The following is a 26,943-nucleotide window of genomic DNA, read 5'->3' as shown; positions in this document are numbered from 1 at the left end:
GCTTTGTCAGCAACACGGAAAATAGGGATGATCAGGATGGTGAGAGAGAAAGTAATGGATGCAGGCAGACAGATGGAGACAGCAGCAAAGAAACTATGGAGGGGAAAAAAGGCTTGAGAGGCAAGATAAGAGCCTGGAGAGAGGACGTGATTGAAAGAGAGATGAATGAGAGAGCAAGGTAATGAAAAGGGGAAAAGGGTTTAGCAAAGGAGAAAAGCATGAAAATAAAAGGGGAGCATGACGACAGCAGATGGAGAGTGGCGATATAAACCCCCCACCTTAAAATCCCTTTTGGTGACCCAGTTTACATACCTGTCCAGCCTTAGACACACATACAAGGGCACAGGCAGATAGGTGATAATGCCGCAGTGCAGCACCCAGTGATATTGAGCTGCAGGTCATACCGACAGTTGTTATATCTTGTGATACAGTCTCCCTCCAACTGGAAAAGTGGAAATCAGATGTGAACAACTAAAGATTGGAGTAATGAACCGTATTCCTCTCTTCCCCGTCTACATAGGTTAATGCTTTCATCCTTTTGTGTGTGTAATTTACTCTTAACTTCCACCACACACTTCTACACTCCTCATATTATGCGGAGATGCTGTAAGCCCCGCTCAGATGTCTCACCTGTTCATGAATGGTAATCGTACCCTGTAGCAGCAGCCATATAAACCCAGAAAACACAAGATTTACATATAACATTTTTGAAAATATAGAAAGAACTTTAAAGAAATTTTAAAGGTACAGATTGAATCCTGTTGTTAAAGTTGGTCTTGAAATGTGGATTTTCCAGGGAGAGCAGGAAAAAGTTACTGTGTTGCAGTATTCAGTTAGGCCATGCATTACCAAGTGACGGCAGCTGTGGACAGACAGCGTATCAGACGTTGTATCTTGTAAAATATATTCTCAAAATACTCAAAATGAGCTGCAAACATTTTAGTTTGTAAAGTTTGGTGCAGGGGACAGAAATGGCTGATGAAATCCTAAGTTAATAATGCAGGAGCCCTGTTAGGCTTGTCAGATCTGCACTGTGTGGATCAACGCTTCCACCTGGTGGTGGTTTAAAAAAAAAAAGACACACTGTAACCAGGGGAAAGGTCATGATGAAAGTGCTTCAATTTCAGTTGTTTTAGTCTTCATGACTGTTGGTGTCAGTATCTCAAACATGCAGCTGAGGTATGCATATCATGTATGCATTTTTGCAATACGTTGCTGCAACTAATTCTTTGCTCCATTAAGGAAAATGCTATTTGGTATTATTGGAAGTGCCAGTGCCCCCTTGTGGTATGACACAGGAAACTATTGATGGTGTAAAAACATCTTGCTGATATTCTTCAATTCCAGTTTGAAGTGAACAAATACATACCTGACTTCATAGTTTTCTCTCTCTCTCTCTCTGTCTCTCTTGCAGTTGTGACGAGTACGTCACTCAGCTGGATGAGATGCAGAGGCAGCTGGCTGCAGCAGAGGATGAGAAGAAGACCCTCAACTCCCTGCTCCGGATGGCTATCCAGCAGAAACTGGCCCTGACTCAGCGTCTGGAAGACCTGGAGTTCGACCACGAGCAAACCCGCCGGGGAGGCAACTCGGGCCGGGCTAAGATCCGCAGCAAGGCCGCCAGCGCCGCCTCCAACAACCCCCATGTAAGTCAGAGTCTCACCTGCTCTAGCTCTGGCCGACCAGAGCACAACAATGCTATGCCCAATGGCATTCTGGGAGGCCCCGTGGTGTTTTGCAGCGAGAAGTACAAGATCTACTGTGACTGAGGCGGCTGAGAAGTGCGCAACGGACTGCTGTGTACAGAGGGGAGGGGGCCTACGGGCCAAACCCTCCCTGCCTTAGTGTTAAAGAGCCCCACTTGCTCGCTTAGCTCCCAGGCCAGCCTGCGCTCCTCTAGGGACTGCTGTGTGACTAACCGGCTGCTTGTGTGTGCTAGTGTAAACGCTTAGGGGAATGCAGATGTATGTACAGTGTGCACTAGACGTTTGGACTGTAGTAGACATATATGGCATGTGGATTATAGGGCCCCGGTTATATTGGGGGTTTTGTGGATATTATGGAGTGTCTATTCTTTCCTCTGTCATGGTGCTGTACGTATGATGTAAAAGGTGGCAGCTTTTGTGCTTGTTTGTTCTGGCCCCCTGAGTGTATTGCCTGGTAACAGTAACACATTGTGGGGCGGGGACTTGAAGAGGATGTCAATCTGACGGTCTTGTGTCTAAATATGACATCCTCTGCTCTTTGGCTTGTCTGGCGGCATTGGTGCTCCTTTTAAAAAAAAAAAAAAAAAGCCCCCTTCTTTCCCCTGCCTCTTTGTCCTGGATCCCCCAGGACTGACCTGTGTCCAGCAGCCCACTGTCTAATCAGGTCACTCTTTAAGAAAAAGGAACTAAAATATGCAATCTCCCTCTGCTGTCTTGCTGGGGGAGCACTGTGTGATTCTACACAGAAATTCAAAAACTCATAAGTGGGTTGTCTGCTGGTTTTTATGATGGAACTGATGGGCAGAAAAGGAGCACCTGTGACCACAGGTATTTATTTCAGGATCAATTTAAAGCTGTGATGCTAATACACCAATACAATAGGGTCAGTAGAATCGCATGGCTTTGCAGCTGAAAATGCTTTTTAACTGTTTTTCCGTTGTCAGGGCTCTACATTGTTAAAAGAGGAGTTATTTGGTGTCTGGTGAAATACAGGAGGGCTATTCCATGTGACCCATTATGTTGCGATGGAGTCTTTCAGAGCCATATTATAAGAGAGAAAGAAAGTTTGACAAATCGATCTCCACACCCAAATTAAGTGCACTTCAACATAGGTGCCTCAGGTTCCTACTTCTGTTAAAATGGATATAATGATTACTATGAACAGAGATACAATATAGTTTTGATCGAAGATGATTTTTTTAAATATGGAGCAAATCCTAGAAGAGCACAAATCAAAAAGGCACCCACATGTGGATAATAAGTCTGCAAACAAAACCAACCGACCACTCGGCAAAAGTGCCTGTCGACCCAAACACTTGATATATTTATCTATCTGTTGATGTAAAGCCCTGTCCTTGTGTCCCAACTTGAGCTATCACTGTTCTTTTCCTTCTCTCCCCCATCCTCTGTCTCCCTGCTCTATTTTTGGGAGATTGCTCAGAGCTCTCAAATGATTTCTGTGTGGTTATGTGGCTGAAAACCCTTTCCTAATGTCTCTAATCTGTGTCTTGTCGCTTGGTCGCCATAACGACCGTCTCTCTTTTAGATTGTCAGCAGCTTGCTCCCCCAGCATCACCACTCACCCTTTAACTAGAATGAGGAATTGTGGGGAAAATTGCCCTCTGAATATTTTTGTCAGGTAACATCCTCACGTATGTTGTGTTCCAGATATTTGCCTGTGTGTATATGAGCGTTCAAGTGAATGGGCCCTCATGTTTGTATTATGTTTTTAACCTTTGCAAATTGAAGGTCACTCATTTCTTCTCCTTTTGTTTTTTGGTGTGTGAGGACAAAGCGATCGTACTGTTTTAGTATCCACAATAGCTTTAACCTCTTGCAAGCTAGCATTACGCAAATAGGAAAAAAAATAAGTGGGGCTTGTGTTTAATAAATCCATGTACTGCTTGTGGATCATAGACACATTAGCTTTATGATGCTAAAAGCAGGGTTGATATGAGGAAATCCTGCAAGATTTGTCAAATGATGCATTTTCTACTACCAATAAGCTACATATTAAACTCTATATTCTTAATATGATCATATTCAGGTTATAATCTTGCAGGATCCTACTACAGTATTCCTTCCTCTCATATATAAAGAGAGGGAGCTTAATTATTCTTCTGAAAATGGAATAATATCAGCGGTCAACCCTGCTTGAGTGTGCATCCATAAGCCACAGCGCACAGCATGGAGACAAGGCTATCGTACACATTATGGAAAAATAAAAGCAACCTCCTTAGAGGTCAATCACTCTTAAGTTTGAGATTCACTTAACTTACAAGTGTGATATATTCTGTTTCTATCAGTTTGCGCTGACTGAGAAAAGGTTTGGGGAGTAGAGGAGGGAGAACTACTCATGTTGTAAACCAGCTCCTGAGAGAGGAGATAAGAAGGCCAGACATGCTGGTGAAGAAATCCAGATGTCTGGCTGAGAGCTGACTCTGATACTGTGGAGAAATGAGTCCAGGGGTTTCCTGAGGGAGAAACTCCTGCTCATTTTTGGAGGAAAAAAAAAACTGAAAACTGGTTGCTCAATCGACCAGAGGACATTGATTCAAATTAGTTGAGCCCCTAACCCTCCCCCTTATATAGGCTCTGTGGAATCACTCAGCAGTAGATAGATACCCAGGATGTGATTGTGACTAGAACCCCCTCTCCCTAGATAGATGAATTCCCACTTCGCTCCATCTAGTTTGAAATCAATGTCTGGTTTATCTGGTGTCATAACAGCATGCCACCAAAAAGCTCCTCCTACCTCTGCTTGCAGGCTCCTCCCACTTCACCTTTAAGTTTGACTTCATATGATGCATCTATTATCTGATTTATAGTAAGCCTGCATGTCAAAAACATAGCTCATTTTTCATTAACTTGCATGGCAACACCCCTCTCCTTTGACCTGGGTGGTGGGATATGGCTATAACTCTTGTACTTGTGAGTCATTGGCTTCCTAACAGCACCTGCAGGATAATATGTGGTGAATCCGCTTTCACATCAGCTCCTCAGAAACATATTGATGATGTCAACATGACAGAAAAGCTCTTGACATAACATCGGCTGCCTCAGGGCTCCTAACATGGCTTCTGTTGCTTAGACTAACTACAGCCGCCGTCTACTTTGTCTGTGTGGACTCAGCTGTTGACCGTGTTAACAGTCGCTCTAAATTGACAAATAACGCTAATGCTGATCATTTGTTTGTTTCTTCATTTTGCAGTAATTACAGTAGTTCTGCACGGATGACGAAGTACCAACACAAGGTCCATTCTCACTGCTGATTGAGTTCGCCGAAAAGAGTTAGCAGTAGGCTAATAGGCTATTTGGACTTGAAGACAAAAACAAAACAAAATGCTAAATGAAAACACTGATTTCCAGTCAAATCAACTCCTACTTTCTCTTAAAATGTGATGTCTATCGGAATGACACTTGGTCTCATTTTTGCGTACTGCTGCTGGAAGCCAATTTCTCACAGGTCCAATGAACTGATTGAAATTCTGACCAGAGGTTGTGATTGGCTAATCTAATGGTCCAATGATAAGCCAGGGGATGGGGTTGTTTCTCAATGTAAATCTACAAGCTGTTTTGTCTGGGTTTATCTCTTTTTTTTGTTTGTTTATTGTTTTTTTAATCTGTGCACTTTCATTATATAGGATTATAACTATTATAGACTATTATTAACCTATAGGAAAGCGTGGTAGTACTATGGTTTGTGAGTAATTCAGTATAGGTTATAAGACTATAGGATTATACGTCCTCCTGAATTATCTGAACTTAAATACTATTTAAAGTATTTAAATAGTATTTAATATTACTATATAAACTATTTACTCTAGTAAAGGCTCCACAAACCACAGACCTACTATTATGACTTATCCTCAAGATTTTATCCATCAAATAATCATTCTTAAATTGTTTTGTTACATCATATGTTATGCTGTTGGTTTTCTTTTATGTTTGTTCTACTGCCATGTTCTACACAAAAAATCCAGGGTGATCAAATTCTGGGGTTTTTTCATGTATTTATTATTCCTAGGAATAGTTCAAAATAACACGATGAAACTTGACAACGCTCTGACTCAAATAGGTAAGTTGTGTTTTGGGAAAAATTTGAGTGATATGATATGCTTTTCCTAGCTTCTTACCGAGGGCGTTCCACTGAAATGGGATCACTGACTTTCTGAATTCTCTGCAAGTGTGACGATTAAATTCCAAATTGGAATTGTTTCATTCTCTCTTCGTTTATCGTGCCAAATCTTGGTGCACCGTTTAGGTTGAAAAGAATCAAGACTCGGAAATAAGACAAGCCGTCACTGAGGAAGATGTAGTGCGGGCCATGGCTCTCCGTTCGAGCGCCGGGGTTTTGTTTTTGGTTTGTTTAGTTCTTCGTTTCTGACCAGTAGTGCCTTTCATTGTTTCAAGGGAGAATCTTAGACTAGTATTTTATGTTTTCTTTTTTTATAGGTGAGGACTTTGGGTTCGAAACTGTGAGCAGCAATAAGTGCAAAGGGAATTTTCCCCTGTCTGCATGAGTGAGATGATCGTTTTAAAAATTAGCTCAATAAAACTGAAATTGTATTGAATTCTGCAGGTCAGTGATCCATTCAATAAATTCAGGGGTATTAAGAAAAGGTTGTTTTTTTATCAAACTTTGGGAACCAAAAGAAATCCCTTTGGCCTCCTGTTATTGAACAAAATGCTCCAAGCATCTGTAATGTGTTGGGGTAGATCGGTGTACTATTGGAAACATCAACGTATCTCTAGCATTGTTTGGTGAAGGTAATGTGATATCAATAGTATTGTTGAAAAAATGTGCAGAGAGCGCATTTTATCTTTCTTTTTGTCCAACTTGAGTTTTGTTTTTTTATTCTTTTTTTACATAATCTTTGAGCATTATGTTTTCAGGAAACAGAAAGCAAAATAAGCATCAACAAGCTTGAATAGTGCCATTATAGCCAATGCTTGTTTGTTGAGGCGTTAAAGTTACCAATATGGAGAAGCTAAAAAATTAAAGTGCAATTCAGATACTGTTATACATTAAAAAAGGAAAAAGTTTTCTGTTTGCTGGAAGCGATAGCGTTGTGATAATAAAATTAGCTGTGCAAACTTTATATTGTCATATTGTGTTTCAGTATTGATCCATAATGAGAGTTTGATATCTTTATATGAAATAACGACTTCACCTGTATGTTGGTATTTATTTGAATTGTCATGCAGTACTGTATTCTTATCAATAATGTGCATTATGATTAGTGGCATATTGATTACAGCTAAATGTCATATGCATGTTTCTCAGTCATGGGACCTTTACACAGAATTGAAAACAAACATGTAAACTTTTTCCAGGTTGTTAAAAAAATATGGAGAAAAAAATGAAAAGACAAGAGTTAAGTTTGATGTATTACTGCTGAACTAATCCTATGAAAGTGTTTTGTTTGTTTTCCAGTAGAGAGGTGGCATGTCTGTGTAAAGGTAGTCATACTGGCTAAAATCAATAAATGTGACTTAAGTTCCAAGGTGTTTAAGTGTGTTTATTTATAGCTCCGCAGCAGATAAAGGGTTAAGCAAGGAAGTATATGGTCTGCAGCTCTGGTGTCTCCTTAGAGTGTTCCCAGCTGGAAGCCAGGGGCAGGGAACTTCCCAGCTGTCTGAGCAGCTCCAGGACATGATCACATTTCACACAATGCACAAAAACACTTCCACCACCTACAAACCCCCCCCCCGTCTTTTCTCTGCTGTCTCGCTTAAACCTCGCTCCTCCCTCTCCCTCCTTGGCCTTTCTCCATTTCCCATTTCTTTTCCTTTCCTCCCCGTCTTCCTGCGTTCTGGAGATACGCCCACACGATGATTGAAGCCAGTCATTTTTGACCTTTGGTGCACCCAACACTTCCTGTCCAGGCTCTGGAGGCCAGCGCTCTGTCCAATTAATGCTATAGTGAGTTTTTGTTGCACATGTTTAAAATGGAGGACAAATGCTGTTGGCCTCTTTTAAAAACAACACATGCTTGAGAGACACGTAAATTTAGAGTACTGTTTGCTCAAAAAGCCCAAAAGTGATTTAGAATGATACACATCTATGATACACAAATTATTTTGTTTCGTTTATTTGATTAGAGGTGTCTCCTGTGCTGTCAGCTTATTGGAGCTTGTAGTTTATTGGTTATTGTGACAAATTATATGATTAGCCTCACACCAATTTGTAATCTTTTATGTGTGTTTATTTTATGTGTATATATCTTTTATTATTTTATTTTTGTCAGATTAGCTGAGCTAACTCGCTACATTTTTCCCACATATCCCCTGACTACTGCAGAGCTACCCCCTGGTGCACACATATTTCAGGTGGGGAATTTCTTATTCGAATATTACTCAAACAAAAATGAGCTGACTTGTTCTGAAAGCCACAAACGATGCTGTTACACCGACACAGTTGCATACCATAAAAGGGCAAGTGTGTCATTCTGATTTAAACCACTTCAACCGTTTGGCCCTAACAAACAATTCCTGTCCAATTCAGAGAGCCTCAACATGTGGTCATGATCTTTAATTTATTACAGAAATGGTCAGACACACAATGCAAGTCAATAGGGTTGGGTCATCAGGGTTATTTTAAGTTTTAAGTTTGGAAAGCTCTCTCCAGAGCCACAGAAGACACAATCTGACTAGTGCTGCTCATTACAAGTAAACCTAACTTCATGTGAAAAATAGTTTGAGTGCCCTTTTAAGTGAATGCACAATTACTGATTTTAGAATGTGCTCACAAACATACGTAAAATAGCATTTCAGTTATGAGAAACCTTGTACTCTATGCAGCTACAACATTAGCAGCTCCCAGTCCTCTCAGAATTAGAATAACCTGGAATCAATTACATTAATTATCGTGACACCCACGCGCCGCTGTGATTTAGTACAGTGAAACGAGTCGCTGCCATTTACCATATGCCTCGCTGATTGAATTTGAATGGCAGAGTATTAATGAGAGCCAGAGGGAAGAGATCATTTCACTGACATCACTGTAGCAACAGTGGAGCCTTTGTTGGTGCCAGTCTCCTCTTATAACCTCCCCACCCAGGGCTCCACTGGCAGAGGAAATATGGGTCAGTGGGATTCATTCCATGGCATCAGTCCTGCTCTATTAATATGCAGGTGCTGTGATTATACTCTGGATGGAGGAGGATGCATGCAGCAGAGCAGCTGTTTCATATCTCAGCTGATGCACTATTACATTTCACCACTTGGGGTCCCTATAACACAGTTGTTGACATCTTCATGAGCGGCCTGAATCCTTAGAAAATGCTACTTAAAGGTCTAGCACTGGCCTTAAAAGAGAGACAGAGTGTGTGTTTGCGCTTACAAAGAGTCTTCTTTATGTGTATCAGCCAGCTGTGTCATGCGATGAATCCACGTGGAGCCTAAAGGGACAGAGAGCCTTGATCAGCTGGTCTGAAGAAGCAGCACCAATCAACAACACCACACATGGGTTTGCTTCAAGCACACACAGAGATACACACATTTCTCTACCAGAGCAGAAATAGAGGATTTTAACAAATTTATGACATGTTGAGAGTGAGCTAAGCCTCATGATGCATTAAGACATTCCTTAGTCCTGACAGTGGACGCAGGGTGTGAGTGTCCTCCCATCTGTGACTCATGTATTATCTCCACAAAACTATTGGTGTGTGCTCAAAATGCCAGGTTACTGCAGTATCTTCTGTGACAAATAACAGATGAAGTGTTGATTCAATCAGTATGAGGCTTTAATTTGCACCTGAAAGAGAGGGAACGAATAAAGACTGTCACCCCAGTCTAGAGTGTGATTAGTTATCTGATTGAGGCATTTACACCGTGAGGATTTCAGATAAGTGTAAAAAGCACTATAGAGCTCATCTCACACTTATATGTGTCGACTTTCTCACCTATCGTTCAGCTTGGCTGCTCTTCTGCCACTTTCCTAATTGTCTTTTTTTTCATATATCTCACTCTATCCTCATCCTTTCCGCCTCTGCCTTTAATTCCCTTCTCCTCCTTCCTCCCTCTCTGTGAATGCTGTTGTTTCTCTCTGCTCTGTGCTTATGAGTGGAGGAGCCCCAGGGAAGCAGAGGAGAGGATGTATCCCAGGGGGTTGTTTGGTGTTCTGCTTTCTGTGGACCAGCATGCCCCAGATGGTCTGACAAGCAGCCCTGTGCACTCGGAGGCACTAACAGGGGCATCGGGCCCCTAGTCTATTTAAAACACGAGTTCAGTCATCCACAAAACACTTGGCCTTTCAGACTCTGCACTGACATGTTCAGGATTATTCTCTAAAGCAAAGAAAAAAAGGTTAAAGCAAAAGGGGGGGGATGAATTTTTTGTTCATGTATTTGCTTGTGTCTGCAAAATGAAAGTCATGTTTCACAAATTATGGGATTAGTGTGCAGTCAGTGAGCTGGTATAAATGTGGGAAGAGGTGATATATAGATACAGCTTATTACAGAGGAGTACAGGTCAATGAAGTGGCCTATTATTGCCTGGCAAGCAGCCACACAAGGGAGCCACTATCATTAGAGATGCTGCTGTTGTCTGTGTTGATCTGAGGCAGATGAAACATGTGCAGCACCAGCCACAAAAGGGGTTAATGATGCGTAGCTGAGTTGACACGGGTTTCAAAAAGATAGGGGGGCTGCACAGACAGACGGACACAGAGAGGGGTTAGGAGGGTTGGCGGCCACACAGTCATGCTCGTGAAGATTGGTTGAAAATAGTCACATCATTGAGGAAATACATTGACATACAGACAAGCAGTGGTGGAAGAAGTACTCAGATCCTTCACTTGAGTGCAAGTACCAACAAAATACTCCATTGCAAGTAAAAATTCTATATTCAAAATCTTTCTTAAGTAAAAGAACAGAAGTGTTATCAGCGAAAGGTACTTAAAGTATCAAAAGTAAAAGTACTCAAAAACGGCCCCTGTGGCTGATATATTAATATATATGCCATTTTTAGATTGTTACTGATCAGTGTGCAAGCAGCATTTTACTAGCTGGCTGAGGTGGAGCTAGTCAGGTAGTTCAGTCCAATGGTTCCAAACGTAGGTATCGGGCCCTGTCCAAAGGGTGACAAGATATATCTGAGGTGTTATGAGATGATTAATGAGGGGTTAGAAAGAAGAAAAAACAAAAAGCTGTTCTATTCATGTTTTAGACTTTTCTCTAGTCTAGGCATTTTTGCATATTGCATAATTTGAAAAAACCTTTGCGGAAAAGCAAATAACTCATAGACAACTGAAAGGTGACAAGGGGCCACAACTAGACACTGCATTTTTGTAAGGTGTCTCAAGCCAAAAGGGGTTGGGAACCACTGGTTTAATCTTTAATAACACATTGTATTTTATAAGCTTAACATATATTTTTTTATGTAAATGTTAACCTGAAAAGTAACTAGTGACTATAACTGTCTAATAAATGTAGAAGCAGTATAAAGTAGCATAAAAGGAAAATACTCAAAAAAGTAATGGTTTAAAACTGTACTTACAACACTTGAGTAAATGTACTTATACTTGCCGCCATTGCAGACAAGGAAGTTATAATGCCACACAGATGACTGGAAGCTCCACAGCTGACCTTTTATGGCTGCAGCGTGTGAAGAACTACACAGCAATAGTTATATAACCAAATACTATCAGATTTTGAACTTTGAATAAACAGGACAATACATACACAACTTCAAGATTTGTTTTCTCCTTCTGTCAGTTCCTTATTACTGTGTACAATGATACACAGAGGCAGCTGACAGCATCCATTCAGCTCACTGAAAACTCAAGATAGTCAATGAAGAGATCAGGAGAAAGCCCGAGCAGTGACATGGAAATGCAGTGCCAGTTAGTGTTCGTGTTCCAGCCTCTTTTTCCACACTAATAGGCAGCTGTGGAGTTCTCAAAGCAGAGCTATCTCTTGAAATAGGCCTAATCCTTTTCACGACTTCACGTGACCCATGTCAAGCCACTGTGCCGATGGGCATGTCATGGCTGAAAATGCAACATCACTTAAAGAGAGAAAACTACAGTTAAAGTAGACAAGGAAACGAAAGGGACTAGAGTAAGCTACTTAGGCTGTCTGCTTTAAAGTCGAGCAGCGAGTTAAAGGATACAAATAACTTGGTTACTGCTTTTTCCAATGCTCATCTTTCAATCTTGCATTCACACTCAATGAATGGTGTTATCGTGCGCGCGCCTTGCATCGGGGAGCGCGCTTTTTTTCCTCCAGCGGCACAGAGGAAAGAGTTTCTGGAGAGGGAGGAGAAAGGACTACATGAAGGACTACAGTGCTCTTATTCTCGCACATAAAATGACCCGGGTAGAATCTCTCGTGTCCGTTAGGAAACCATGAAGTGCCCTTAGTGTGTGTGTGTGTGTGTGTGTGTGTGTGTGTGTGTGTGTGTGTGTTTTTCGGCGAACAGGAAAGGGGGCTCTGAAGCGGAGGCGCTCCTCCGAGTTTAGTCCACAGTACGCTGCAGCCACTGCTGTTTCCAGTTTCTCCGAGAAAAGGACCGGATTCAGCAGAGAAAGACCGGAGAAGAACTTTGTGCAAGATGCAAGGGGTTTCAGCTACTGGTAAGTTAAGCGAATATCTCTTATAAATAAAGGCGGATATCCCTCTCTGTCTTCTTCTTCTTTGAGAACTCTGCTGTTTTTCTTAACTTGTTTCCAAACGGCTTGCATTGCGCACAGGATTTGAATTCCAGAAGGCTTTTGCCAGCTGTCAACGGGGCAGCTGCAGGCCTGCATCAACTCCAAAAAAAAAAATAGAACAGGGCAAAGAGTTGTTTTGCTCGTTGTGCTGCTTCTCAAACACTCTGAGAGGAGCGTTAATGGTCTATTGGGAAGCTGACACGGCAAGAATAGGAGCAAAGCCGTGCCAAACCCCGAGAGGAGCTCTGACTTCACACACACAGACACACACTCACTATTATCTGTATAGGAAGTATTTGCCCGGAAATCAAACAGTAACCACAATGAGAATGCTAGTTGTGATAATGATGATTAGAAGAGGAGTCATTCATCCTCCTCCCTACTGTAGTGTGTGTGTGGCCATAACTGCTACAGTGTCCCTGTGTGGAATTTGATTTGAGGGGAGGAGAGAGTGTGTGATGCAGAGCTCATGAGATTAGAGATGTGGTGAAAGTGTCTGTGAGTGTGTCTTTCTGTCCATCTGCCTGGGAGGATGGTAAGAGGACGTGTTGGAAGAAGACTGTGTGTCAGTGTGTGGTTTCCTCTCAAAGCTATTTTTGATTATGAGACACATCTCTCAATGTGCAGTTCTGCTCCACCACAATCACAAAATGGGCTACTTTTTGTTTTTCATTGTTCATGTGTCATGTGTTGTATTTTGCATGGTCTCGGGATGACAGATCTGGGGCATGTGGCTTAATATTTCCTATCAGCTAACCACAGTCAGTTACTGTGAGAACCAAACTCCATAGAAAATTCTGCTAAATCTGATGATCTTTCACAGGGGCCTTGGAATAAAGTGCTAGCGTGCAGACAAAGAAGGGGGAGGGTATAACAGAGAGAGTGATAGAGATGAAGTGCTGATGGGACAATATCAGGCTGCAGCAGAGGTGAGCTATGCAGAGAGAAAAAGAGATTGTGTTTGTTGTGAGACTCGGGGGAGGAATCGATCTGCCATCCTCCTGGCTGACTTTCTTTTTCCGGCAGTCCAGCAGTGTGTCGTTTCTCTCCCACACACACACATACACTCATTCCTAAGGCCTTGCTCCTTTTTTTTGCAGTTCCCTCTTTCTCTCCCACACTGTCCCAGATCAATCTCTGCCCCTGCCTTAACCCCAACACACACACACACACACACACACACACACACACGGCTCTAGTGCTCACTGCAGCCGCCGTCAGATGAAATAGATCAAATTTTTTCTCTTTTCTGAAGTTCCTTCAACTCTGTTCCTTCCACATGGGAACCCAACCTAGCCTGCGCACTCTCTAATGCTTATTTTTGTGTTTATGATGGGAGGGTCAAAAGGGTTGAAGGCTGCTCATATCAAATCATCGGAGAATCTATTAAAATAAACCACATCACAAATAAACTGCGGTGGGATAGATAGCATGCCTCTCAGTATGAATTCCACCTCAATCCTCAGACTTGTTTCCAACCCCATAAACTTCTCTGACAGTCTTCACTCTGTATGCTATCTGTCTCACTCAGAAGTGGATGAGTGTCTCCTCACAACAGATGCAGAGACAATGGTGGTCCACGTGTGCCAGCTAGATGGTTCAGCATTGATGTCCTGGTTGGCTGTTTAGGTTATTTATTATTAACAAAAGCTATTGGGCCTGTCTGTGTTTAACCAAGCCAATGTAAACATCTCCCCTCTGTGTTAGATAAACACAGAGCACGGGAGTTAGGAAGGAGGATGGTGAGAATATTATCTGCCCAGCTCCCCTTGTTCCCACTTTTTTGAGCCCAGAAGACCGTGTTGTTGCTCTCCCTCACTTTTATGAACTTGGTTGGCTGCCGTAAGTCTTTGCAAGATCGGCCCATTTGTCAGTTTAGCTGTTAAGTGACAAGGACTATGATTTATATAGTTAGCATCATCTTACCCCTAGTGGGGTAAGATCTGGTCTGGTCTTGCTTGGAGCAACCCTAAAGTGAAATGTGAGGGGTTTTTTTGTTATATCTATGACATTTACACAAAATACATGTATAGTAGTATAGCATGCAATACAATAGTAAGACAATAATGATGATGTATGATGATAATATGACTTTCCATATATGAAGTTAATGTGGTGGTGATGGAAGACACATGTTTTCCACTTGCTGTACATTCCCTCTAATATTATTAGTGCTAGCTGTTTTGGGTTGTATGTAGCCTGCTGGTTATTTTCAGACATTAGCTCAGGGGCTCAGTAATTCAGCAAAGATGCTGTATCTCAGCTTTAAACTTCTGGAACTATTTCTTTGGCGCAGCATGTCGAAGTCTTGTCGTCACAGCGAGGCTTCAATGGTCTGGTCCCATCGTCTGTACAGAGACCAAAACCTGTGCTCACTGAGTGCATCTGGCAAGCCGCACTATAGCCAGAGATGCTGCACAGAAGCACCGGTTAGATACAAATCGTATTATTCATATCTCTTTATGTGCAGATTAAACACATAAGATACAATGCATTAATTAGTCAGCTCTAGAGGTGTTGGCAGGTGTATTTCTGAACTTTGGACACAGCCTTAGCTGCCCTGCCCCCCCCGCTTCAAGTCTTTATGCTAAGCTAGGCTTAACACATCTTGACTCCAGTATCAGTATAAATTGCACACAGATATGCGATTGATACTGATCTTCTCATGTCTTTCTTAGAAAGAAAGTAAATTAGCGCATTTCATTAAATGTTGAACTATTCCGTCCTGCTCCGTCAGCGCTGCAAACAGCGGAGACACAGTGCTCACTATACAATGGCTGACATGTTTCTAAATGACCTCAAGACCTGTAATTTCTCGTTACTTATTGACTGACATATACACTGATAACGATATATCTGTGATAAGCTAAAATTGGCAGATAATATCAAGTGTTGGTCGGGCTCTATCCTTTATCACTAAAAGATCAGTATTACTACTTCAGATAGTGTCAGTCGACTGACACTATGTTATCACTTAACATAGTGTTAAGAGTGAAACAAACAACCTACTGTTGTGCAAATGAGATGATATATTGGTGTTTACGTTTTTGAGATGACCAACAGACCAGTCACCCAACAACTTGGTGTATTCCTGTGAGCACCGATCTCTTAACATCCCCTACATTTCTCTACTCCTCCATCTGCCTGTCTCATTCTGCTTGTATGTGAGTGTGAGACAGCATGACTCAGTTCCAGGGCCATTCAGAAGCTTCAGGCTCATTCCCGGCCTGCCTGAGTGTCACATTGATTTTCCTAATGGTGGTCATGTGTGGGTCCTGCTGTTGCAAAGGCTTCGCAAAGATGGCACTGCAGTTTATGTGTGTGTGTGTGTGTGTGTGTAGAAAAGGGGTCTCCGATGTGATTCTGATTCTGATTCTGATGTGATTGACCCATTTTTTGACAGGACATTTTTAGACGTTTTTTTTTCTGCACTGCATGTCCTGAAGGAGTCCCATCTTAAAGCTGTAGCCTGAGCTTTCAAGTAGGCTGTAAATGTCTGTTATCATATCAAGTTGTTAGAGTGTTTGTGAATACAAGTCTTTCTTTGTAGTAGATAAGACAGTACTTTATTAGGTTTGCTGGTTTAACGTTAGACTGGTGTGGCCCAGAAAGCAAGACATGCATTCAGTAGGATGATGACTTTACACAGGATTGAAAGCATTAAATGTGGGGTATGCGATTCTAATCCAAAACATATCTTTCTGTCAAATTCAGCGAATATCTCCTCATGGCCCGCTAGCTGTCCGTTCTGTGCGTGTGTGCTGAAAAAAATTTGGTGTTTGTACACAGCCCTGGCTCTGTAAATGGGACATAAACAAAGTGGTTCGGATCGAGCCACACAACACTATTACAGCCATGATTTGTGTGTCAGGTAACATTAAATGACTTGCCCACGGACATTCAGCTGACTTTCTAGTTTGCCAAGATGAGCTGTTGTTGTGATGTTAGCTATAGTAGCAGGAGAGTTGTGAGTATCGCTGTCTAGAGCTGGTTTGCTGGCTCTTGGAAACCGTCTCGTCCTCTCTGGCTGTTTGCTCATGGTATTTGTCATGGTATTGGATTTCTCCAGAATCGCATACCCCACCTTTAAAACTTAACTGGGTGGGATTAGTAACTGGTTTGTTTCATAGCTACAGTCAATGGATTGTGGCGTTATATTGACGCTCCTGTCTAACAGGTTCTTGAGTCATTTGCAGGCACGCTGCTTAAAGATGTGGGTTTTGAATCGTGCTGTAGAGTTGTTGTTACGTCAATATGCAATATAACTGTTAGTAATTGAAAAAGAATATCATCACACTGAAAGCACTTTTCACCACACCTAACTGTTCTCTTTAGTTGGAAATAGCCTGTAAGACAGTGGTTCCTAACTTTTTTGACTTGTGAGCCCTAAATGTGAAGTAAAGTCTGCCAAAGTTCAACCAAAGAGTGATTTTTTTTCCCCCCTGTCTCAGAGGGTTTAATTTGAAAGATTTTAAGGCCTGAAGAGGTGAAAGTAATTTTGAAAAGTCATCATTCTGCTTAAGTAACAGAACGTTTAACCTTATCAGGGTCCCTTAGATTTGTTTTGGGACCCTGTAGGGTGGGAACCACTGCACTAAGAATATATGAGTTTTATTTTATTTTTTTTTGTTTATTTCCACAACACATGACTCAAAATAATAATGAATGACCACAGTGTGTAGAAAAATAGTCTGTATTATAATCAGAGCCAGAGGTGGGCGGCCTTGTAATAGTAGTGTGATGCAACAAACAAGTTGGTGTTTTAAACAGCTGACTCATCTTTCAACAGAAGCCTACTTTGGTGCCTGTGACAAAACAGTCAAGTTTTTACAGCTGAGCTGAAGTATGCAATGAGGTAGTGCTATGAAATGATATATTTTAATTTAAAAACGGGTTGCAGTCAGATCACACCAACTAATGCTTCATGTTTTTACAGATCAATAAGAGTGAGCTGGAGTGTGACAGCAAAGATGGCACTAGTTTTGAGTCAAATACTGTTTGGGATTAGGATGTTTCTGTTCAGTCCTTCCTGCACAATATGTTTATACTGGAGGTCTTTTGGCTTATAGTAGGGTCTGGCTGACACACACATACGTGCACACACGTACACACACAGAAGGTGGAAGTGACCTAGTTTTCCTAAATGGTACCAACTGTTGAGGCCACGAAATGGACAGAATTACTCTGTGTCACCCAATAAAGGACTGACATGTTAGATGTTGAGCATTACCCCAGAGACTATATTAATCTCATCCTAGTCGTCTAGATAGAGCAAGTTGCATGTAAACCAGATGCTGGTCTGGAGAACTTTTAAGCTTCTGACAGTGGGAGTGCTCATTGAGGATAACTGACTGACTCTCTGTGGCCACTCTTAAAATGGAAGAAAATAAAAATCTGAAATCAGCAATTTTGCTGTGAGATCTGATAACAGAACAGAGAAAGGACCCCTGTTCAGAAGCTTATCACACCCTAAAAGTCTTTGTTTGTGTCTCAGTCACAGGACGGGAAGGTCAATTTCTCCACAGCCGTCTGTGTCTGTCTGTATCTGTGTCTCTTCTCCAGTCTGCTGTCTGTCTGGATTGGACCTACCCTGATGAGGGGGATTTTCCTGGGAAAGTCATATGGAAAGAAAAAAAAAACAGCCTTAATAGTAAAAGCATGTTCCATTCTATTTCTCTCCCTTTGTGTGTATGTGTGTGTGTGTGTGTGTGTGTGTGTGTGTGTGTGTGTGTGTGTGTGTGTGTGTGTGTGTGTGTGTGTGTGTGTGTGTGTGTGTGTGTGTGTGTGTGTGTGTGCATTTTATGAGTTGAGCTCCTTTCTAGCACACTGAAGGCATTGTGTTTTTCCTCTCTGATCATCAGAAGAGCAGGCTCTCTGGAATCAGGGCTTCCTGTACACATTGGGGTGAGGCAGAGAGATCTGGAAAGGAGGGATGCGGAATGGGTGAGGGTGGGGGTGGAGCCAGGTGGAGGTCACCTCTCAGATAGTGAGCATCAGCATTCTGGTACACAGCTTTAATGTTACAGTGTTTGTGAAAAATGGTCTCTGAGTTCTCAGACCATTTTTCACAATTGAGAATGACTTCTGGATGGGAGCCGAAACGTCTTGATTCTGAAAACAGGGTCCAGATGACTACGATTGAAACCATTTCTACGATAAAGGATAAGTCTATAATCTATAGTTTTCTTATTGCCAACAAATCCCATGAAAAAACAAATCCAACAATGAATTCATCCTACTAACAAGTATTGTCTGTATATCAAAAGCCTGATATAGCTTATTCCTCTGAGCCATAGACTTCCATTGTTGTCCAGAAACTAATTAAAAACATCAGTTAGCTACACCATTGCACTGGATGACATGTTCTTTTATTACCATGAACATGGGCACTGTAGTTTATTGTGAGTCAGTTCCACATACACTGTCCTGCTGTTGTAAATCCCCTCTTGTGCACCAAATCTGCAGTAGAAAATAGTCTCCAAGAAATACACTATTTTCTCCTGTTCAGGCAATGTTTGTGAAAATCGACAGTGCCCAGCTGAAAATATATATTCATGTCCTGTTTTCAAAGATTTACATCCCCAGTAGGATCTGAACTGGAGTGCGACAGACAGGCTGGGAAAGGCAGAAAGTATTGAGAGATGCACTGTTGGTTTTGGTCTTTTTATGTGAAACCAAAAATATAGAATGTCACCAACCTCATCCTTGAATGGCTCTAGTGTTGACAAAGTATATAGTACATTTTTTGATTTATTATTTATTATCTTCCAGGCAGAAATTGGTTTCCATAAATTTCTCTGTGGAATAAAAATCTTCCAGAAATTTTTATTTTTTTTTTGTCAAGGTTACATTATTTTACGAGGCATTCTGTTTATGTGCAGGAACTGTTACAAAACCCCCCTCTGTTAGTACTTTCAAGGACACTCAGAGATTTTAGAGTCAGCTGCTGAGAAGTTTAGCATTAACAAGCCAACCAATAACCAAACACTGACAGTGTGAGTTTGGTTATTTATTTTATTACATGGTTGCTGTTTGTCAGTCAGAGCATCCTTAAACACACCAACAATGATCAGCAGTCCCTGCTTGCAGCTGCATTTCCACATGCTGATGATATAACTTTGACAATGAAATCGATTGACCATCTCAAATCTCCGGAAGTTGATTTTTATACCGCAGTGAAATGAAACCAGCGGCTGCCTGGAAGGTAGGAAATCAATCTAAAAACTGATATGATATGCTGTAGAAGATGCAACATTGTGTATGTTCCTTTTTAGACTTTTCATCCTGGATATCTTTCAGCTAGGTTTAGTCCACCTCCCCTCTCCATTCTCCTAATCACCACACACACTCCACCATTCACATTCACTCACCTGATGGCTGATTGCAGCCAACAAAGGCAGCCTGTGTTGAATTCTCCACCCCACCCCCTTGCTCTGCCCTTCTGTTGTCATTAACCATTGTCTCTCGCCCTCTCCCTTTCCTCTTCCTTCCTTTAAGCCTGTATATTATTGTTACGGAATAAATCGCACAGAGCACTAGATTTTGCTCTGAAACCCAACACTTATATGACCTGCTAAAGATTTTTGACATTCTTTTTTAAAACTAAATGCTTTACACTTCATGCTGGGTTACACACACACACACACACACACACACACACACAGACTCAGGGCCTGGCGGTCAGCAGGAAACTCTTCCTTGCTCTATTCTCCTGGGCTCCCTTTCCCACCACCAGTCTTAGCCTGACACAGATTAGCTCCTTTTTAAATGGCACGGTGGTTTGAACACTAATTTATAAGGCATTACCAGAGAGTGAAAGTTGTATTATTTACAGCCTTTCTGTATGGGATGCATATATTTCATGGCCGCCATTCAACAGTCCACACTTCAATGAGTGTGTTTTTGCCTGACTTAGTGTATGATATTTCTACTGTAATTTGGTGTTTAGATGAGGAGACATGCTGCTGTCAGTTGAAAAGCTTTGTGTTGTGATTCATATCAACTGCAGATCTAGCTGCGTTGAGTCATTCTGTCGCTCTAAATATCTCAGCTCTTTTTACTCTTAATAATAATATGCTGACTCATGATATAAATCAGAAGAAACAGCTTTTCCTACACTGTCTATGAACCTCTGTCTTTTATTTATTTAGCTATGATTTTATAATGTCACAGACTGATTTTATTGCCCATGTTTTCCAACAAATCTCTGCTATGCTGAGTGTGCCACAGTTATTCTACCACTAGATGGCACTGTTATGTTATTTCTGTTAAATTCCTTGTTCCACCCCCAGCTGAAAGAGACGGGAGACTATATGACTGTCACTGTAGTATGGATTTTTAACACTGAAGACTTGTTACAGTAGCAGTGTAATTTAAAGCAGTGGTCCCCAATCTAGGGGTCGCAAAATAAATCTTAGAGGTTATGAGATGATTACAAGAACCAAATTATTATTGTGACACAAAATTATGTTTATTTTTCAGACTTTACTCAGAGCTTTTTTTCTTCTGAGTTACTGGATGGTTTAACCTCTTCAGGCCCTATAAAAATTATTTAAAAAACAAGGAAAACAAATTAGTCTTTGGTTGAAGTGGTGAGATATTCAACCAGTGATGAGAGGTCATGAGTAGACATTACTTTGCTTTAAGGGGTCACAGGCCAAAAAGGTTGGGAACCACTGGTTCTTCTTTCATACCTATATTCTTAAAGGTCTTTGAAAACAGCTGCTGAAGAGTAATCTTTATTTTTATTTTTTTTTTTCAAGTTTTGTGTGCTCAGATCATCATTACCGCTCTCTGTGCTGGCTTACCGCCTCACTCTCACAGCTCAGGAGCTCAGCGGCCGAGCTGCTCTCATTCAGTGACATCGAGGCGCTTCACACTGAAGGTCACCCTGGCAACAGCAGGCTGACTCTCCCCTGTCTGCCCTCCTTTCTCCTATTATAGTCTGCACTGCCCATCAGCCATTTATCATGCTATATTGCTCTGCCCCTGTAATGACTTTGTGAAACAAGATAGCACCATTTTATGGGAGTGAGATCTGGACTCTGACCTTCTGCTTTAATGGCTGAAGGAAAACAACACAGTAAGATGACTTGCGTTTTTGACAGTAGTTGAGAATTCGCCTGTCATGATGTTAAGATGTGTCACCTAGATCCTCCCTTTGTTTTAAACTGTCACCCAGGGGTTTGAACTTGTGAGCTTCTATGGCCACTGCACCGTGCCGCTCCCTCCCAGCATGCCTTGCACCAGCCACAGCTCTCATCACAGGACAGTCATGACACCCTGCGCCTAAAGAGGAGATGAGAGCTACATCCACACAGATGGATCCTGTTCCTGTGGGCCGCTGTGGATTATCTTCCTCAAATAGTTATTTCAGCTTTCAGCATTTTTATCCTTGTCGAGTCCCTAATTCACTAACAAGCACTTCATTAGATTTACATCGATCCTGAAAGGTCAAAATGTAATAAAACAACAAACTGCCTCAGGCTGCTTGGCATCTGTGTTTTAGTGTGTGTGTGTGTGTGTGTGTGTGTGTGTGTGTGCATGTGTGTCAGCTGATTCCCTGAAAAGCTTGTCTGCTGCTTTACATGCCTGAAGCTAAATTGTTCTGTCCAAAAACATAGTTGAAATATGAAACACATTACTCTAGGTTGTTAAACTGCCATCTCTCACTGTGCAGCTCTTCAAAGCTGAATGATGAGTCTCATTAAGCTAGCCTAGGACACACACACACACACATATGCTGGGCTTCTGCAGCATGACTCTGCTGCTATGTCTTTTTGTAGTAAGTGATAAGCAAAAACAAAACAAGTTGGCGTCATCCTCCTCTAATCTATTTGACAGCTGTGAGCGTGTGCCAGCAATACACTTATAGGTAAAGCACTCATAACCACAACAAGCTTTAACCCTATTACAATAAGTAGCTTGTGGGCTTCCTTCTCTAAATGACACTCAGTGAAGGATTGCATCATTGTTGTATCTTATCCAGTGGAAGAAATATGAGCGGAGTGCTGCTCTCAGTTTCAGTGTTTCTGATAGCCGAGCTGTCGGAGGTATGAATGTGTTGAGTCATTCACAACTGGAAGCTTTGGATGTTTTGCATTTTGCCATCGTGCTCACTGTTTTTCTAGTTTTTGTATGTTTAAATCACAAGCATGTCACTGCAACTGCCCTTATAGATAACTGTAGCATAAAAGTTGTTTATAATGTAAAGTACATGTTGCAGTATTTTATGTAAATTCATTTCTTATCAGTTCTGTCTTAAGGTACCAATAAGCATACAGGCACTATACCATTCAAGCAAATGTCATTGTTGGACAAATTCTATAGATTTCCCTTCAGAGGAAGCTCTCCTAGTAAACACATCAACAGTTAAATGGTGTTGGTTCAGTGAAGCGTTGATCATTTTTCACACTGGTCTTTTGGGTGTGCTTTACTTGCCTGTGTGTGATCCATCATGTCACATCACTGCTGGTGACAAATACCCTCGTGTGTATACCATGCTAGAGACATTCCCATCAGACACACGAACACACATACTCAAACACACACATACGCAGACCTCCGCCATCCATCACCTGCTACCCCCTACACACCTTTTGCTGTTAATCAACACATGAAACCTGAGCTTGTAATTCTGGTTGCAGGTGTTCTGCATCAAAGCTAAAAAAGGTAAAAAAATGAAGTGGAAATGATGTGTAGTTGAAAGGTTTTATGGAGGTTTTTCCTGCATGTTTGCCTTCTGTTGATGCCGGGCTGGGTGAAGCTAGCCGCACTGCATCATCACCCTCACCCTTATTTCTTTCACCCCACATACCTCATATTTTCATTTCATTTCGTGCCAACTTTTTTCCTCATCTGAACTATTTATTTTTACTCTCTCCGTTTCTCTTTCTGTCAGTGCTGCACGGTAATCTCTACTGAGCCGTGCATAATCACAGGCCATCTGGACGCTGTAGGGAGAGATGAGCCTGCAGCTCACAGATGACCAAACCCACCGTGGGTGGACACACACTCGTGTGCGCACACTCACACACAAACATATATACACAGTCACACCTTTAATAGTTACAAACCAGCACAGGGATGTTCACTTCCATCACACCTTTCAAGACCATACTCAAGGACATAAACAGCATCTAAACAAAGAACCACATTGTGCGTAACACAGTGGAAATAAACAGTATAGCATTTGAAAGCAAATCACACCTCTTTCAACACCACATAATGTTCCACAAGCAGCATGCTGCAGGAAAAAAAATAGAAATGTTATTAACTGGGTCTCCAAAACCAACAAAACGAACAGAAGTTTATCATTTTGCATTGTCCAGCCAGTCTTTGCTTTACACAGAATACAATAATCTGACCCCCAGACAGAGATTCAATTCAAATATCATGTCCACAGTAATTATTGCCTGCTGTTTCTAATATTGCTTTACTGTCTCCTGGATTCCCAGCTCATTTTCTCAGAGGGGCTGCACAAGATCTCATAGAGATCATTACTGAAATGCTGACTGCTGGTTCATTCTAAAACATTCCCTTCTGGTTTGATAATGATGAAAAACAGATTATACAACAAAGGTAGCTGAGACCCCTGTGATTATATTATTATTACTCCCCTGAGTTTTATGTTTGGAGTTGTAGCTCATCAGCAAAGCCCCTCCCTGTATAGTGGTATTGGTTGTTGTCTGTTGTATATAAATGTCCACTTGCCTTGTTTGGAGCATTGGGCAGTTGGAGGAAGGATAAATGAAAACTACATTACTCTGATAATCTTTGACATCAGTCAGCATCTATTATTTTTGGCAACTACATCCAGTAAGATTTGTTTCATAGTTCACCATGAGAGCACCCACTGGACTGGATAGTGACCAAGTCAAATAAAGTCAAAGTATCTGCTTGTGTGTGTGTGTGTGTGTGTATATTTATTGCCTGCAATGCCCAAATATACTGTAAGTAGAGGTATTAATATTTACCTCATAAAAACATAAAACATTATAGCTAAATCTCTATCATCTTACAGCATACTTTATGTATGTCATCATATTGTCCAACACCAGTAACTGCAAAGTTATTCTGTCAAAAAAGTTGTTGTTTACAACAATTAGTATTTTAGTTTAGGTAGAATTGTCCTTGCAGGATCTCTTTCTTTAGCTCCTTGACTTTGTTTTGCTCCCCCCAACTGTATCTTATCTCCTTTTCTGCTCTGCACCCTCCATCTCCACCATGCCTCTGGGCCTGGCATGCTTAGACAGCATGGGACCAGTGTAGAAATACAATTTCCAGATCTCACCACCACCAGCCAGCAGAGTGGGACAGCAGGTCTAGTGCATCACTTTTCTGTCGGGGGGTAACATAGATACATGGATTATGCTGGGCTCCAGCCTCTTTGTAATTCAGATAAGACCTCTCTACTCCAGCAGATAGGTTTAAATATTAATAATGAATTAAAAGATTCTCCTCTGGGTGAAATATTAATGACTACTTCTTAAAAGAGAGGCATTGACTCCTGAGAGAAGGAGGACGGCAGTGTACTTGTTAGAGTGATTTCAAACATCTCTTTGATTTTTAGCTGCTGAATGTTTGAGGAGTTAAGGTAAAGGTGGCTGTCAGGGTCAATAATTGAGCAGGCAGATATTTGGAAATGGCCATTAAAGATACTTTCCTTCAAGGACAAAAGAGGCATACCAATTAAACCTGACACATCAGGCACCTATGTATAAGAACACCTGTCTTCATTCATTACTGTAATCTAACCTTATTTCCTTCTGAAAGCTCTAATTGATCTCTCTATTGAATCTTTGTGAGTGCAAGTCCCCTCGGAGAAAGCTGATCCGCGGGCTCAGTGAGTCAACATGAATGTGTGTCAGTAACAGTGGAAGACTCCAGCTGCGTTAACTGTGTCCTTCCCTGACCTCTGTCTTCTGCTGATGTTTGTCTGGATGTTGTGTCTTGCTGGCACTCCAGGACCTTCAGAGACGTGTGAATGTAAAAGTTATTCATTTTCCCAGCTTAGGCTTGCGTTTATCTGTCTAGTGTGTGTGTGTGTGTGTGTGTGTGTGTGTGTGTGTGTGTGTGTGTCAGCCTGAGCGCTAGTGTGTAGATTTATTCATATGCATGCATGCATGCCTGTGTTGTCTTTCTGTGTGAGAGCTTTTTGGAAAAATCCTGCAGTTGGGTCAACATGCTGTGGAATGTGAATTGTCTCCATGACAACAGCCCAGTGTCCTCCTTCCGGCTTTCATCCGCAGGGTGCATGCCGAGGCAGCCAAACCAAGTGTGCCATGGCATCGGTTCACTGATTGATCTGAGTTATTTAAAAAAAAGACTTATTTATCTATGCAGATTTCTGTACCATGTCTCTTCTGACTCTAACTGGGCTAAGTCCTCAGTGTCCCTGCAGTAGGCCAGGACTGGATAAAGAGAGGAAAAATGTGTGTGTTTGTGCAGATCAAATCCAGCACAGTCCTTTGAAAGCCAGTTGACAGAACTTTGGCAGGCGTTCAAACAGTGTCGATGCAGTGTTTCGCAGATTGTTAACGGCATTGTTGTGTATGTCTCTGCATTTGTTGCAGAGCAATGGAGTCTTGGTGGGTGATGAACTGGGGTTTCAATTTCTAAACAGTCTAATGCATACTCAGAAGGGTAAACATAGACACAAGATTTGTTGGCCCTGTTACATTGTTTGACCTTAATTTTTGCAATAAATGGGGAAAGAAACACAATTTTTTTTCAGGTTAAAAATGGGGCAATGTGTTTTTTTTCCATCCCTTTGTAACTGACAAGGATGGAAAGGAGTGTATGTGGTTGGTGATTACATTGGGCAGATGTGTGACAGATGCCCTCCTTAGGTCAGTAGAGCCAGGAAGATTTAGGCTAGTGTTAGTCGTCAATATTGCAGTGGGTTTGTGTGTGACAGAGACTGCGAAAATCACACAAAGTTTCTTCTGTGTGGACAGATGGAAAGAGATCATTGTTGTAATTAGTGAGAGTGGTAAAGGGTAACAGAAGGGCAGAAGAACTGTGCCAGCATGGTACATTTCCTTTATCCTCTAGTCCCTGTCAGTGACTGCCTCTCTATCTCTGTGGGCTTCTTCCAAGTTGTAACATGGAAATCAAAGTCTTCCAGTTGCCCCTTTGAAAGCCGAATTCTACTTTGGGCAGCGCCTTACATAAGCTAAAAAGAGGTAACAAGATGGCGAGAGGTTCAACATTCCTCCCCAACCCACAGCTCACATTCCTCTCTTTGGTGTAAAGAGGGGGCACAAGCACCATGCCTCATTAGATAACCCACAAAGGCGGGGCTCTAATCTTATTTGAAATTGGTTTTTCCCCTTATTTGGATTGCTCTCCAGGGCGGCTGCAGCACCGATTCTCTATCTCGTCTTTCCCTCATGTGAGAATATTTCACCTTGGCAGGTCTGCTGGGTTGAGCAGCCAGCTCTATTGCCGTGAAGAGCAGCACCTGTTCCCCCAGTCCAGTGCGATGCATAAATCACTGTGTTGAGAATTTCAATCAGTTCAGCAAGAGGTGGCCTACAATAAGCTGCTGGAGGTGTTGTTATTGTTGCTGCCTCAAGA

At 41.7% G+C, this 26,943-nt stretch overlaps 2 protein-coding genes and 1 long non-coding RNA gene across 8 annotated transcripts in view; 2 read left to right on the top strand and 1 right to left on the bottom strand.

The window, feature by feature from the left end:
- Positions 1 to 7,213, top strand: part of LOC122883396 (protein bicaudal D homolog 2-like) — a 44,426-nt gene extending 37,213 nt beyond the window's left edge. Inside the window, exons 10-12 of one of the 4 annotated variants that reach the window (XM_044212015.1) lie at positions 1,415 to 1,646; positions 3,253 to 3,345; positions 4,918 to 7,213. In XM_044212015.1, coding sequence (XP_044067950.1) covers positions 1,415 to 1,646; positions 3,253 to 3,300 — 280 coding nt within the window. In that variant the 3' untranslated portion in view covers positions 3,301 to 3,345; positions 4,918 to 7,213. Of the gene's footprint in view, positions 1 to 1,414 lie in introns of all 4 variants that reach the window. The other 3 variants (XR_006379615.1, XM_044212016.1, XM_044212014.1) reach the window with 3 other exon arrangements.
- LOC122883400 lies at positions 2,278 to 10,545 on the bottom strand. Its single transcript, XR_006379616.1, has 2 exons — positions 9,614 to 10,545; positions 2,278 to 9,465 (listed from the first exon to the last, which is right to left on the bottom strand). It is a non-coding gene; the product is annotated as an uncharacterized LOC122883400 (long non-coding RNA).
- Positions 10,546 to 11,934: 1,389 nt separating this feature from the next.
- fgd (faciogenital dysplasia) overlaps positions 11,935 to 26,943 on the top strand; it is a 52,606-nt gene continuing 37,597 nt past the window's right edge. Inside the window, exon 1 of one of the 3 annotated variants that reach the window (XM_044212010.1) lies at positions 11,935 to 12,285. In XM_044212010.1, the coding sequence (XP_044067945.1) occupies positions 12,264 to 12,285 (22 nt within the window). In that variant the 5' untranslated portion in view covers positions 11,935 to 12,263. The remainder of the gene's footprint in view (positions 12,286 to 26,943) is intronic. The other 2 variants (XM_044212009.1, XM_044212011.1) reach the window with 2 other exon arrangements.

The sequence above is a fragment of the Siniperca chuatsi genome, linkage group LG10 (genome assembly GCF_020085105.1).
Source record: "Siniperca chuatsi isolate FFG_IHB_CAS linkage group LG10, ASM2008510v1, whole genome shotgun sequence".
Taxonomy (NCBI): Eukaryota; Metazoa; Chordata; class Actinopteri; order Centrarchiformes; family Sinipercidae; genus Siniperca; species Siniperca chuatsi.
Note: the sequence above shows the minus strand (reverse complement) of the source record. Positions and strands in the feature narration are given on the sequence as shown.